This window comes from Panulirus ornatus, chromosome 59 (genome assembly GCF_036320965.1).
Source record: "Panulirus ornatus isolate Po-2019 chromosome 59, ASM3632096v1, whole genome shotgun sequence".
NCBI classification, from domain to species: domain Eukaryota; kingdom Metazoa; phylum Arthropoda; class Malacostraca; order Decapoda; family Palinuridae; genus Panulirus; species Panulirus ornatus.
Window position 1 is genome coordinate 559,251 of NC_092282.1, and position 16,109 is coordinate 575,359.

Below are 16,109 nucleotides of genomic sequence, written 5' to 3' on the forward strand. Positions count from 1 at the left end.
TCTTGCCTTCAGTCCATTCCCAGTGCCACTCCACCCCAGCCCACGGGAAACAGCACTGCTGCCCTCCACTTCAGTGATGTAGCTCCAGGAAAACAGACAAAAAAGGCCACATTCATTTACACTCAGTCTTTCGCTGTCATGTGTAATGCACTGAAACCATAACCCCCTGTCTATATTCAGGCCCCACAGACCTTTCCATGGTTTTACCCCAGACATTTTACATGCCCTGGTTCAGTCTATTGACAGCACGTCGACCCTAGTATACCACATTGTTCCAGTTCACTCTATTCCATGCATGCCTTTCACCTTCCTGCATTTTCAGGCCCTAATCGCTCAAAATCTTTTTCACTCCATCTTTCCACCTCCAATTTGGTCTTCTGCTTCTTGTTTCCTCCACCTCTGACACACATCCTCTTTGTCAGCCTTTCCTCACTCATTCTTTCCATATGTCCAAATCATTTCAACACACCCTCTTCTGCTCCCTCAACTACACTCTATTTATTTTCACACATCTCTCACACTTTACATTATTTACCCGATCAAAGCACCTCACACCACATATTGTCCTCAAACATTTCATTTCCAACACATCCACCCTCCTCCATACAACCCTGTCTATAGCCCATGCTTCGCAACCATATAGTATTATTGGAACTACTATTCCTTCAAACTTACCCATTTTTGATCTCGGAGATGTTATTGGAGTTAAGCTGCTTGAAGTTTTGTTTATCACTGGGGTTCTGTGGAGTAGAATGGTTTGTTTGTGAAGAGTAAGAGTGTGCAATTGGTGATATTGGTTCATGGATGTTTGTAATGGAGGAAAGGGAGTTTCTGATAGGGTTTTGAGAGTTGTTAGGTCCACAAGGACATAGAAAAAATATGACCCATAAGTTACACACCTCATAAAACAAAGAACCAGCTTGCATAGAAAAAATATCACCCATAAGTTACACTCTTCATAAAGCAAAGAAACCAGCTCTTGACCTCTATTAGCTCTTTGTACCTCTTTAGGTACTGTGATCAAACTTGAGAGGCATATTCTTGTTTTGACCTGATGTAGGATATGAAGAGCTTGCAAAATATTTTCATATGCATGTACTTGAAAGCTGTTCTATATTTGCCTGCAGACGAGTGTCTTCTTAATTATTCACCTAATATGGGATTATGGCATTTGGTTTGGGGCGATGTCAACTCTCATCTCCTTTTAACACACAGAATGTTGAACTTTATTTCCTACTTGATAATAATCATACTGAGGCCTTTTTTCCAGTCTTCATTACCCTACATTTTCTAAGGACAATTTTGTCAGCTGTGTAGCAAACCAACTTCGGAGTTTGTTTAGGTTCTCATGTAAGTTGATGCAGTCTTTGCAGTCCTTGCTTTTCACTTCTCTCATGACCTATGCATTATCTGCAAACATATTCAAGTGGGAGTTCATATCTTCAGGCAAGTCATTTACATAGATATAGAGCAGAACTGTGTGACACTCCACTGGTCACCTCAACCATTGAAAAAGTTTTCCCCTTATTCCTGCCCCGTGACACACCTTCTTAATCAGCTTCCCATGTGGCATAGTGTCAAGTGCTTTCTAGCAGTCCACCCACACACAAATCACCCACCCTTCTCTCATGTCTAAGATAGAGCTCACTCTCTCATAGAAATCTAAGAGGTTTATTACACATGACTTTCTTTTTCTAAAACCCTACTGTCTCTCACTTGTCAAAAATAATCCACTTGATTTGTATCTTTCCGTGAACCTTAAAGACCACACTTGTCAGTGAGACCATTCTGTAGTTCAGTGCCTGTTTCCAGTCTCCTTTCGTATTTTATAGATGTTATGACATTCTTTTGTTCAATGCTTGTTACCAATCTCCTCTCATAACTCATAGATGTGTATGACATTTGTCCTTTTCATTCTCTTGGCACTTTGCCTTTCTCTCTGGTGACATTTTGAACAGTATTTCAGGTGGTTTATCTCTCATATCCAAACACATATTCAGCACATATGGTGAAATTTCATCAGGATCATGAGCCTTGTATGACTCAAGAACTTGTAGTATTCTGTTAATGTCTTTTTTGAATAGTTCACATGTTTTCTAAAACTTTCTTACTATTTCCTATGTGAAAACACTCTTGAACTTGTGATTCAGCTCTTGGCATATCCCTTCATTGCCCTCAGCAGTTCTTCCCTCCAAATCCTTTAGCCTGATTAACTACTCTTTTACTGATGACATAGTTTTGATGAAAGGTGTGTGTATGTGTGTTTTCCCTATTTTTTATAGCACATTGAAAACAAGACTTGGTTTGTGTGTTCAGGTGAGAATGGTGGCCATGTGATCGAGGGTATGATAGTGGAGTCTCCACCCCTGCAACAGGTCAAGGCCATCAGTGAAATTTCTGAAGCATCTGAATCATCCAGTATCAACAGTCAGAGCTGGGATGATTTGGGTAAGTCACTGGGATGCTTTAAGTAGATTAATAGGATTTGGATAAGTAGAATGATTTGGATATATCATTGAGATAATTTGGTTGATCATTAAGACTATTTGGAGGTTACAGAATGATTTTATTAACTTGTTCACTGCGACCAGCTGTAGATATATAGATACCCTCGTGTGTGTGTGTGTGTGTGTGTGTGGGGATTTCAGTAAATCAGAGTGCTTATTACTTCTTATTTTGACTTTGGAAATTGTTAGAGTCCATATCTGAGAAAAAAAAAAAAAAATGTTCCAGTCGCTTCCCTGACCTTCTTATGGAGGGGTCAATGTTTGCTTGAGTATTAGTAGAAATACCAGACTCATGAGTAGTCTTCTGAGTTTACCCTTTGTACATTTTTTTTTATATGACACTAGTACATTTGGGTTTTTTAGTGTTTACATTAGGGCAAATCAGTTTATGTGAATTTCTTTTATTAATGAATATGTATTACCATTGATACATATTCAAATTATGCAGAGACACTTCCAGAAAAGTTACTTCAAATCACATTTTCTTTGATCGACTTATACAAGTCCTCATTGTCTGTTTGGTATTTTTGTATTATATAGAATGAGTGACTCCAGAAAGAAAAAGGTATATTAGCCAAAAAAAGTTAGGGAAAAGGCTATAATTTTTTGCAAATATTGTACATTTTTCAATCTCTTGGCAATACCATGTGGACAGCCACTCCCAGCTGATGTCTCACATGTGTTTTCATGATCTGTTTTGCAGCATCTGGATCATTAATTTTGGAACCGTCACTGATTTTGGTGTCACATTTCTTTTTCTTCCCCTTTCTCTGGCATGATGAATTCACCAGACTGTTACATCCAAGATAAAATTTACAGTAGCCACTACATGGACTTTAGATAAGCTGATAGGGACAGAAGATGGTCCAGCAGAGTGGATATTTTATTCTTGACTCCAAAATTCTAATGGTCATTGACTCACTTATTTAACATCAGTGGGCTTATGCATATACTGGTATCAGTTTCACAAGTTGCCATCTCATAATTTTGTCTGTATATGAATTATGTACATGTGTATATATATGTATACATTGAGTTGTATGGGTATGTTATGTGCGTGTGTGGACATGTATGTATATACGTGAGTATGTGGGTGGGTTGGGCCATTCTTTCATCTGTTTCCTTGCGCTACCTTGCTAACGCAGGAAACAGCGACAAAGTATAATAAATATAAGTTTGAATGGAGCGAAAAATGGGTATGTTTGAAGGAATAGTGTTTCCAACAATGTTATATGGTTGCGAGGCGTGGGCTATAGATAGAGTTGTGCGGAGGAGGGTGGATGTGCTGGAAATGTGATGTTTGAGGACAATATGTGGAGTGAGGTGGTTTGATCGAGTAAGTAATAATAGGGTAAGAGAGATGTGTGGTAATAAAAAGAGTGTGGTTGAGAGAGCAGAAGAGGGTGTTTTGAAATGGTTTGGTTACATGGAGAGAATGAGTGAGGAAAGATTGACGAAGAGGATATATGTGTCAGAGGTGGAGGGAACGAGGAGAAGTGGGAGACCAAATTGGAGGTGGAAAGATGGAGTGAAAAAGATTTTCATGCAGGAGGGTGAAAGGCGTGCAAGGAATAGAGTGAATTGGAACGATGTGGTATACCGGGGTCGACGTGCTGTCAATGGATTGAACCAGGGCATGTGAACTGTCTGAGGTAAACCATGGAAAGTTCTATGGGGCCTGGATGTGGAAAGGGAGCTGTGGTTTCGGTGCATTATTACATGACAGCTAGAGATTGAGTGTGAACGAATGGGGCCTTTGTTGTCTTTTGTTAGTGCTGCCTCGCACACATGAGGGGGGAGGGGGTTGTTATTTCATGTGTGGCGAGGTGGCGATGGGAATGAATAAAGGCAGACAGTATGATTTATGTACATGTGTATATATGTATATGTCTGTGTGTGTATATATATATATATATATGTATATGTTGAGATGTATAGGTATGTATATTTGCGTGTGTGGACATGTATGTATATACATGTGTATGTGGGTGGGTTGGGCCATTCTTTCATCTGTTTCCTTGCGCTACCTCGCTAACGCGGGAGACAGCGACAAAGCAAAATAAAATAAAAATAAATATATATATATATATATATATATATTTTTTTTTTTTTTTTTTTTTTATACTTTGTCGCTGTCTCCCGCGTTTGCGAGGTAGCGCAAGGAAACAGACGAAAGAAATGGCCCAACCCCCCCCCATACACATGTACATACACACGTCCACACACGCAAATATACATACCTACACAGCTTTCCATGGTTTACCCCAGACGCTTCACATGCCTTGATTCAATCCACTGACAGCACGTCAACCCCTGTATACCACATCGCTCCAATTCACTCTATTCCTTGCCCTCCTTTCACCCTCCTGCATGTTCAGGCCCCGATCACACAAAATCTTTTTCACTCCATCTTTCCACCTCCAATTTGGTCTCCCTCTTCTCCTCGTTCCCTCCACCTCCGACACATATATCCTCTTGGTCAATCTTTCCTCACTCATTCTCTCCATGTGCCCAAACCATTTCAAAACACCCTCTTCTGCTCTCTCAACCACGCTCTTTTTATTTCCACACATCTCTCTTACCCTTATGTTACTTACTCGATCAAACCACCTCACACCACACATTGTCCTCAAACATCTCATTTCCAGCACATCCATCCTCCTGCGCACATCTCTATCCATAGCCCACGCCTCGCAACCATACAACATTGTTGGAACCACTATTCCTTCAAACATACCCATTTTTGCTTTCCGAGATAATGTTCTCGACTTCCACACATTTTTCAAGGCTCCCAAAATATATATATATATATATATATATATATATATATATATATATATATATATTTTTTGCTTTGTCGCTGTCTCCCAGCGTTTGCGAGGCAGAGCAAGGAAACAGACGAAAGAAATGGCCCAACCCACCCCCATACACATGTATATACATACACGTCCACACATGCAAATATACATACCTACACAGCTTTCCATGGTTTACCCCAGATGCTTCACATGCCCTGATTCAATCCACTGACAGCATGTCAACCCTGGTATACCACATCGATCCAATTCACTCTATTCCTTGCCCTCCTTTCACCCTCCTGCATGTTCAGGCCCCGATCACACAAAATCTTTTTCACTCCATCTTTCCACCTCCAATTTGGTCTCCCACTTCTCGTTCCCTCCACCTCCAACACATATATCCTCTTGGTCAATCTTTCCTCACTCATTCTCTCCATGTGCCCAAACCATTTCAAAACACCCTCTTCTGCTCTCTCAACCACGCTCTTTTTATTTCCACACATCTCTCTTACCCTTACGTTACTTACTCGATCAAACCACCTCACACCACACATTGTCCTCAAACATCTCATTTCCAGCACATCCACCCTCCTGCGCACAACTCTATCCATAGCCCACGCCTCGCAACCATACAACATTGTTGGAACCACTATTCCTTCAAACATACCCATTTTTGCTTTCCGAGATAATGTTCTCGACTTCCACACATTCTTCAAGGCTCCCAGAATTTTCGCCCCCTCCCCCACCCTATGATTCACTTCCGCTTCCATGGTTCCATCCGCTGCCAGATCCACTCCCAGATATCTAAAACACTTTACTTCCTCCAGTTTTTCTCCACTCAAACTTACCTCCCAATTGACTTGACCCTCAACCCTACTGTACCTAATAACCTTGCTCTTATTCACATTTACTCTTAACTTTCTTCTTTCACACACTTTACCAAACTCAGTCACCAGCTTCTGCAGTTTCTCACATGAATCAGCCACCAGCGCTGTATCATCAGCGAACAACAACTGACTCACTTCCCAAGCTCTCTCATCCACAACAGACTTCATACTTGCCCCTCTTTCCAAAACTCTTGCATTCACCTCCCTAACAACCCCATCCATAAACAAATTAAACAACCATGGAGACATCACACACCCCTGCCGCAAACCTACATTCATATATAGTAAAGTGTTTTAGATATCTGGGAGTGGATCTGGCAGTGGACGGAACCATGGAAGCAGAAGTGGATCATAGGGTGGGGGAGGGGGCGAAAATCCTGGGAGCCTTGAAGAATGTGTGGAAGTCGAGAACATTATCTCGGAAAGCAAAAATGGATATGTTTGAAGGAATAGTGGTTCCAACAATGTTGTATGGTTGCGAGGCGTGGGCTATGGATAGAGTTGTGCGCAGGAGGATGGATGTGCTGGAAATGAGATGTTTGAGGACAATGTGTGGTGTGAGGTGGTTTGATCGAGTAAGTAACGTAAGGGTAAGAGAGATGTGTGGAAATAAAAAGAGCGTGGTTGAGAGAGCAGAGGAGGGTGTTTTGAAATGGTTTGGGCACATGGAGAGAGTGAGTGAGGAAAGATTGACCAAGAGGATATATGTGTCAGAGGTGGAGGGAACGAGGAGAAGTGGGAGACCAAATTGGAGGTGGAAAGATGGAGTGAAAAAGATTTTGTGTGATCGGGGCCTGAACATGCAGGAGGGTGAAAGGAGGGCAAGGAATAGAGTGAATTGGATCGATGTGGTATACCAGGGTTGACGTGCTGTCAGTGGATTGAATCAGGGCATGTGAAGCGTCTGGGGTAAATCATGGAAAGCTGTGTAGGTATGTATATTTGCGTGTGTGGACGTATGTATATACATGTGTATGGGGGCGGGTTGGGCCATTTCTTTCGTCTGTTTCCTTGCGCTACCTCACAAACGCGGGAGACAGCGACAAATCAAAAAAAAATATATATATATATTTTTTTTTTTTTTTTTTTTTTATACTTTGTCGCTGTCTCCCGCGTATTGCGAGGTAGCGCAAGGAAACAGACGAAAGAAATGGCCCAACCCCCCCCATACACATGTACATACACACGTCCACACACACAAATATACATACCTACACAGCTTTCCATGGTTTACCCCGGAGTCACGCGGGGAGTGCTCATCCTCCTCGAAGGCTCAGACTGGGGTGTCTGAATGTGTGTGGATGTAACCAAGATGTGAAGAAAGGAGAGATAGGTAGTATGTTTGAGGAAAGGAACCTGGATGTTTTGGCTCTGAGTGAAACGAAGCTGAAGGGTAAAGGGGAAGAGTGGTTTGGGAATGTCTTGGGAGTAAAGTCAGGGGTTAGTGAGAGGACAAGAGCAAGGGAAGGAGTAGCAGTACTCCTGAAACAGGAGTTGTGGGAGTATGTGATAGAATGTAAGAGTGTAAATTCTCGATTAATATGGGTAAAACTGAAAGTTGATGGAGAGAGATGGGTGATTATTGGTGCATATGCACCTGGGCATGAGAAGAAAGATCATGAGAGGCAAGTGTTTTGGGAGCAGCTGAATGAGTGTGTTAGTGGTTTTGATGCATGAGACCGGGTTATAGTGATGGGTGATTTGAATGCAAAGGTGAGTAATGTTGCAGTTGAGGGAATAATTGGTATACATGGGGTGTTCAGTGTTGTAAATGGAAATGGTGAAGAGCTTGTAGATTTATGTGCTGAAAAAGGACTGGTGATTGGGAATACCTGGTTTAAAAAGCGAGATATACATAAGTATACGTATGTAAGTAGGAGAGATGGCCAGAGAGCATTATTGGATTACGTGTTAATTGACAGGCGTGCGAAAGAGAGACTTTTGGATGTTAATGTGCTGAGAGGTGCAACTGGAGGGATGTCTGATCATTATCTTGTGGAGGCTAAGGTGAAGATTTCTATGGGTTTTCAGAAAAGAAGAGTGAATGTTGGGGTGAAGAGGGTGGTGAGAGTAAGTGAGCTTGGGAAGGAGACTTTGTGTGAGGAAGTACCAGGAGAGACTGAGTACAGAATGGAAAAAGGTGAGAACAATAGAAGTAAGGGGAGTGGGGGAGGAATGGGATGTATTTAGGGAATCAGTGATGGATTGCGCAGAAGATGCTTGTGGCATGAGAAGAGTGGGAGGTGGGTTGATTAGAAAGGGTAGTGAGTGGTGGGATGAAGAAGTAAGATTATTAGTGAAAGAGAAGAGAGAGGCATTTGGACAATTTTTGCAGGGAAAAAATGCAATTGAGTGGGAGATGTATAAAAGAAAGAGACAGGAGGTCAAGAGAAAGGTGCAAGAGGTGAAAAAGAGGGCATATGAGAGTTGGGGTGAGAGAGTATCATTAAATTTTAGGGAGAATAAAAAGATGTTTTGGAAGGAGGTAAATAAAGTGCATAAGACAAGGGAGCAAATGGGAACTTCAGTGAAGGGCGCAAATGGGGAGGTGATAACAAGTAGTGGTGATTGAGAAGGAGATGGGGGTGATTTATTTTGAAGGTTTACTTAGAAAAGAAAATGGTTTTTGTATGTAGCTTTGGGATGGATCTGGGGGAAGGAAATATGTTTAGAGTTGATAGGATGCTGTGGGGAAAGGGTTTTAAAAATATATGGGGGTGGGAGGCAAGTTGTTAGAAGCAGTGAAAAGTTTTTATCGAGGATGTAAGGCAGTGTAGTGTAGGAAGAAAGGAAAGTGTTTGGGTTTTTCTCAGTGAATTTTTTGGTTTGCGGCAGGGTGTTTTGGATGTCTCCTTGGTTGTTTAATTTGTTTAGGGAAAGGGGTTGTTGGGGAGGTGAATGCAAGAGTTTTAAAAAAGGGGGCAAGTATAAAGTCTTTTTGTGGATGAGAGAGCTTGGGAAGGGAGTCAGTGTTGTTCGCGGGATGATACACCCTGGTGGCTGTTTTCATGGAGAAACTGCAGAAGCTGGTGACTGAGTTTGGAAAAGTGTGTGAAAGAAGAAAGTTAAGAGTAAATGTGAATAAGAGCAAGGTTATTTGGGGTACAGTGGGGTTGAGGGTAAAGTAAATTTTGGGGGGGTAAGTTTGAAGGGGAAGAAAAACTGGGGAAGTAAAGTTTTTTTGATATCTGGGAGTGGATCTGGCAGCGGAGGGGAACCATGGAAGCGGAAGTGAATCTTTAGGGTGGGGGAGGGGGCGGAAAATCCTGGGACCCTTTGGGAAGAATTTTGGGGAAAGTCGAGAACATTATCTCGGAAAGCAAAAATGGGTATGTTTAAAGGGAAAATAGTGGTTCCAAAAATGTTGTTGGTTGCGAGGCGTGGGCTATGGATAGGGGTTGTGGGGCAGGAGGGTGGATTTTGTGGAAATGAGATGTCTGAGGACCAAAGTGGGGTGTGAGGTGGTTTGATTTGAAATAAGTAATGTAAGGGTAAGAGAGATGTGTGGAAATAAAAAGGCGGGGGTTTAGAGAGCAGAAGAGGGTTTTTTTGAAAAGGTTTGGGAACATGGAGAGAATGAGTGAAGGAAAGATTTCCAAGAGGATATATGTGTCAGAGGTGGAGGGAAAGAGGAGAAGTGGGGGACCAAATTGGAGGTGGAAAGATGGAGTGGAAAAAAGGGTTTTTTGTGATCGGGGCCCGAACAAGAGGAGGGTGAAAGGGAAAGGGAAGGAAAAAAGAGTGAATTTGATCGTGTGGTTTTTACCGGGGTTGACGTTCTGTCGTTTGGGTTGAAAACAGGGCATGTGAAGCGTTGGGTTAAAACCCTGGAAAAATTGTATGGGCCTGGATGTGGGAAAAGGGGGCTGTGGTTTGGGCATTAAATTTGGGGAACCCGCTGGAGACCCGAGTGAAACCCAAGTGTTTAAAAAAGAGTGTGGGAAAGAATGGGGGGCCCTTTTTTGCCTTTTCCTAGTGCTACCTCGCACAAAGGGGGGGAGGGGGATGGTAAATTTCCCTGTGGGGCGGGGGTGGCGATGGGGAAAGAATGGGGGAGACAGTGTGCATTGTGTGATGGGTATTTTATGTATGTGTCGGGGTGTGTTTTATATTTTAAATGTACATTGGGGTGCATAGGTATGTATATTTGCTGTGTGGGCAGTGTTTTGTTTACATTGTGTATGGGGGTGGGTTGGGGCCCCTTTTTTTTGTCTGTTCCCTTTGCATACCTCGCAAAAACGGGGGGCAGCCCACAAAACAAAATAACAAAAAAAAAAAAAAAAAATATATTATATATATATAATTTTAATATATATAATATATAAAATTTATTGTTGAATGTGTTTGAAAGACGAGTGGCAGATATAGGGTGTTTTGGTCGGGGTTTGGTGTGCAAAGTGCGAGGGTTAGGGAAAATGATTTGGTAAAACAGAGAAGAGGTAGTAAAAGCTTTGCGGAAGATGAAAGCCGGCAAGGCAGCGGGTTTGGATGGTATTGCAAGGGAAATTTTAATTAAAAAAGGGGGTGACTTTTATTTTTGGGACTGGTTGGTAATTTTTTTTAAAATGTATGTTTTGACTCATGGTGAGGTGCCTGAGGATTGGGGGAAATTGGTGCATAGTGCCATTTTACAAAGGAAAGGGGAAAAGGGAGTGAGTGCTAAAAATTACAGGGGTTTATAATTTTGTTGAGTATTCCTGGGCCAAATTATAGGGGGGGATTGATTGAGGGGGTTTGAAGGCATGTACAGAGCTTTCAGTTTGGGGGAAAGGGAGCAGGGGTTTCAGAAGTGGTAGAGGATGTTTTGGATCAGGTGTTTGCTTTGAAAAAAGTATGTGAAAAATTTTACTTAGAAAAGCAAATGGATTTGTATGTAGCATTTATGGATCTGGAGAAGGCATATGATAGAGTTGTAAGAGATCCCTCTGGGGAAGGTATTAAGAATATATGGTGTGGGAGGCAAGTTGCTAGAAGCAGTGAAAATTTTTTTATCGAGGATGTTAAGGGGCATGTGTACGTGTAGGAAGAGAGGAAAGTGTTTTGGTTCTAAATGAATGTAGGTTTGCGGCGGGGGTGTGTGATGTTTCCATGGTTTTTTAAATTTTGTTTATGGAGGGGGTTTGGGTTAGGGGGGTAAAATGAAGATTTTTGGGAAAAGGGGGCAAGTATAAAGGGTTGTTGGGGATGAGAGGTTTGGGGAAAGTGAGTCATTTGTTGTTCGCTGATGATACAGCGCGGGGTGGCTGATTCTTTGTGAAAAACTGAAAGAAGCTGGTGATGATTTTTGGAAAAGTTTTGTGAAAGAAAAATTTAAAGAGTAAATTTTGAAAAAAAGGGGAAAGGGTTTTATTGGGTTTACAGTGGGGTTTTGAGGGTAAAGTAAATTGGGGGGTGAGTTTGAATGGAGAAAAACAAAAAGGAAGTAAAGTTTTTTTAGATTTGGGAGTGGATCTGGCAGGGGGAGGGAAACCATGGAAGGGGAAAGTGGATCATAGGGTGGGGGAGGGGGCGAAAATTCTGGGAGCCTTAAGAATGTGGGAAGTCGAGAACATTATCTCGGAAAGCAAAAATGGGTATTTTTTGAAGGAATAGGGGTTTCCCAAACAATGTTGTATGGTTGCGGGGCGTGGGCTATGGATAGAGTTGTGCGCAGGAGGATGGATGTGCGGGGAAATGAGATGTTTGAGGACAATGGTGGTGTGAGGGGGTTTTGATCGGTAATTTGGGGGTAAGGGTAAGAGAGATGTGTGGAAAAAAAAAGAGCGGGTTGAGGAGCAGAAGGGGTTTGTTTTGAAAGGGTTTTGGGGTTTACATGGAGAGAATGGTGGGGGAAAAGATTGCCCAAAGAGGATATATGTGTCGGAGGTGGAGGGAACGAGGAGGAGGGAGCCCAAAATTGGAGGGGGGAAAGATGGAGTGAAATAGTTTTTGTGGATCGGGGTTTGAACATCCCAGGAGGGTAAAAAGGGAGGGCAAGGAATAGAGTGAATTGGAGCGATGTGGTATACCGGGGTTGACGTGCTGTCAGTGGATTGAATGGGGGCTTTTAAAAGCGTTTTTGGGGTAAACCAGGAAAGTGTGGGAGGTATTTTTATATTTTTTTCGGGGGTGTGGACGTATGTATATACATGTGTTTTTGGGGGTGGGGGTTGGGGCCAAATTTTTTTCGTCTGTTTCCCTTTCGCTACCTCGGGAAACGCGGGAGACAGCGACAAAGCAAAAAAAAAAAAAAAAAAAAAAAAAAAAATAAAATTATATATATATATTTCCCTGGGGATAGGGGAAGGGGGAAAAATCTTCCCACGTATTCCCTGGGGTTTCGTTGGGAAAGGGGACTTAAAAGGGGAGGGAAACGGGGGGGTGGAAATCCTCCCCTCTTGTTTTTTTTTTTAATTTTCCAAAAGAAGGAACAGAGAAAGGGGGCCAGGTGAGGATATTCCCTTTAAGGCCCGTCCTCTGTTCTTAACGTACCTTTTTAACGCGGGAAATGGCGAATAGTTTGAAAAAAAAAGAAAATTATATATATATATATTATATTTTTATATATTATATATATTATATTTTTATTTTTAAAAATATATATATTTTTATATTTTTTTATTTATTTTGCTTTGTCGCTGTCCCTTTTTTGCGTTTGCGAGGTAGCACAAGGAAACAGATGAAAGAAATGGCCCAACCCACCCCCATACACAAAGTTTATACATAACGTCCACACACGCAAATATACATTTAAATTTAAAATCTCAATGTACCCCCAAATATACACACACAGCCAAAATAAAAATATACCCCTGCACACAATTCACACTGTTTTTGCCCCTATTATTCCCTGCCACCTCGCCCACATGGGGAATTTCCATCCCCCTTCCCCCCTCATGTGTGCGAGGTTGCCTAGGAAAAAAACAACAAAGGCCCCAATTTTGTTTTACACCAGTCTCCCGCTGTCACGCAATAATGCCGAAAAACCCCCAGCCCCTTTCCACATCCAGGCCCCACAAACTTTCCTAGGTTTTCCCCAGGGGCGGGTTCAATTTCCCTTTATTCAATCCATGACAGCACGTCAACCCCCCGGTTATACCACATCGATCCAATTCACTCTATTCCTTGCACGCCCTTTTACCCTCCAAACATGTTCAGGCCCCGATCACCCCAAAAAACTTTTTTTACTCCCTCTTTCACCCCCAATTTGGTCTCCCCCTTCTCCTCGTTTCCCTCCCCTCCGACACATATATCCTCTTGGTCAATCTTTCCTCATCATTCTCTCCATGGGGCCCAAAAACCCTTTCAAAACACCCTCTTCTGCTCTTCAACCATGCTCTTTTTTAAATTTTCCCCACATCTCCCCTTACCCTTACATTACTTACCCTTTAAACAAACCACCCCCACAAACCCCATATTGTCCTCAAAAAAATCTCATTTCCAGCACATCCACCCTCCTTTTGCCAAAATCTTCCATAGCCCACGCCTCGCAACCATACAACATTGTTGGAACCACTATTCCTTCAAACATACCCATTTTTGCTTTCCGAGATAATGTTTTCTCGACTTCCACACATTCTTCAAGGCTCCCAGGATTTTCGCCCCTCCCCCACCCTATGATTCACTTCCGCTTCCATGGTTCCATCCGCTGCCAGATCCACTCCCAGATATCTAAACACTTTACTTCCTCCAGTTTATCTCCATTCAAACTTACCTCCCAATTGACTTGACCCTCAACCCTACTGAACCAGTGAAAAGTTTTTATCGAGGATGTAAGGCATGTGTACGTGTAGGAAGAGAGGAAAGTGATTGGTTCTCAGTGAATGTAGGTTTGCGGCAGGGTGTGTGATGTCTCCATGGTTGTTTAATTTGTTTATGGATGGGGTTGTTAGGGAGGTGAATGCAAGAGTTTTGGAAAGAGGGGCAAGTATGAAGTCTGTTGTGGATGAGAGAGCTTGGGAAGTGAGTCAGTTGTTGTTCGCTGATGATACAGCGCTGGTGGCTGATTCATGTGAGAAACTGCAGAAGCTGGTGACTGAGTTTGGTAAAGTGTGTGAAAGAAGAAGTTAAGAGTAAATGTGAATAAGAGCAAAAATATATATATATATATATTATATATATATATATATATATATATATATTATATTATATATATTATATATATATATATAATATATAATATGGGAACTTCAGTGAAGGGCGCAAATGGGGAGGTGATAACAAGTAGCGGTGATGTGAGAAGGAGATGGAGTGAGTATTTTGAAGGTTTGTTGAATGTGTCTGATGACAGAGTGGCAGATATAGGGTGTTTTGGTCGAGGTGGTGTGCAAAGTGCGAGGGTTAGGGAAAATGATTTGGTAAAACAGAGAAGAGGTAGTAAAAGCTTTGCGGAAGATGAAAGCCGGCAAGGCAGCGGGTTTGGATGGTATTGCAGTGGAATTTATTAAAAAAGGGGGTGACTGTATTGTTGACTGGTTGGTAAGGTTTTTTAATGTATGTATGACTCATGGTGAGGTGCCTGAGGATTGGCGGAATGCGTGCATAGTGCCATTGTACAAAGGCAAAGGGGATAAGAGTGAGTGCTCAAATTACAGAGGTATAAGTTTGTTGAGTATTCCTGGCAAATTATATGGGAGGTATTGATTGAGAGGGTGAAGGCATGTACAGAGCATCAGATTGGGGAAGAGCAGTGCGGTTTCAGAAGTGGTAGAGATGTGTGGATCAGGTGTTTGCTTTGAAGAATGTATGTGAGAAATACTTAGAAAAGCAAATGGATTTGTATGTAGCATTTATGGATCTGGAGAAGGCATATGATAGAGTTGATAGAGATGCTCTGTGGAAGGTATTAAGAATATATGGTGTGGGAGGCAAGTTGTTAGAAGCAGTGAAAAGTTTTTATCGAGGATGTAAGGCATGTGTACGTGTAGGAAGAGAGGAAAGTGATTGGTTCTCAGTGAATGTAGGTTTGCGGCAGGGTGTGTGATGTCTCCATGGTTGTTTAATTTGTTTATGGATGGGGTTGTTAGGGAGGTGAATGCAAGAGTTTTGGAAAGAGGGGCAAGTATGAAGTCTGTTGGGGATGAGAGAGCTTGGGAAGTGAGTCAGTTGTTGTTCGCTGATGATACAGCGCTGGTGGCTGATTCATGTGAGAAACTGCAGAAGCTGGTGACTGAGTTGGTAAAGTGTGTGAAAGAAGAAAGTTAGAGTAAATGTGAATAAGAGCAAGGTTATTAGGTACAGTAGGGTTGAGGGTCAAGTCAATTGGGAGGTGAGTTTGAATGGAGAAAAACTGGAGGAAGTGAAGTGTTTTTAGATATCTGGGAGTGGATCTGTCAGCGGATGGAACCATGGAAGCGGAAGTGGATCATAGGGTGGGGGAGGGGGCGAAAATCCTGGGAGCCTTGAAGAATGTGTGGAAGTCGAGAACATTATCTCGGAAAGCAAAAATGGGTATGTTTGAAGGAATAGTGTTTCCAACAATGCTGTATGGTTGCGAGGCGTGGGCTATGGATAGAGTTGTGCGCAGGAGGATGGATGTGCTGGGAAATGAGATGTCTGAGGACAATGTGTGGTGTGAGGTGGTTTGATCGAGTAAGTAACGTAAGGGTAAGAGAGATGTGTGGAAATAAAAAGAGCGTGGTTGAGAGAGCAGAAGAGGGTGTTTTGAAATGGTTTGGGAACATGGAGAGAATGAGTGAGGAAAGATTGACCAAGAGGATATATGTGTCGGAGGTGGAGGGAACGAGGAGAAGAGGGAGACCAAATTGGAGGTGGAAAGATGGAGTGAAATAGATTTTGTGTGATCGGGGCTCTGAACATGCAGGAGGGTGAAAGGAGGGCAAGAAATAGAGTGAATTGGAACGATGTGGTATACCAGGGTTGACGTGCTGTCAGTGGATTGAATCAGGGCATGTGAAGCGTCTGGGGTAAACCATGGA

The 16,109-nt window shown here is 42.3% G+C and overlaps 1 protein-coding gene across 4 annotated transcripts in view; it reads left to right on the forward strand.

Annotated features, from left to right (window-relative positions):
* Positions 1 to 16,109, forward strand: part of rictor (rapamycin-insensitive companion of Tor) — a 223,535-nt gene that overhangs the window by 181,625 nt on the left and 25,801 nt on the right. For 3 of the 4 annotated variants that reach the window (XM_071696194.1, XM_071696195.1, XM_071696197.1), the window contains one exon: positions 2,317 to 2,448. The exons of the other annotated variant lie outside the window; for it this stretch is intronic. In XM_071696194.1, coding sequence (XP_071552295.1) covers positions 2,317 to 2,448 — 132 coding nt within the window. The remainder of the gene's footprint in view (positions 1 to 2,316; positions 2,449 to 16,109) is intronic. 4 annotated transcript variants of the gene reach the window in all.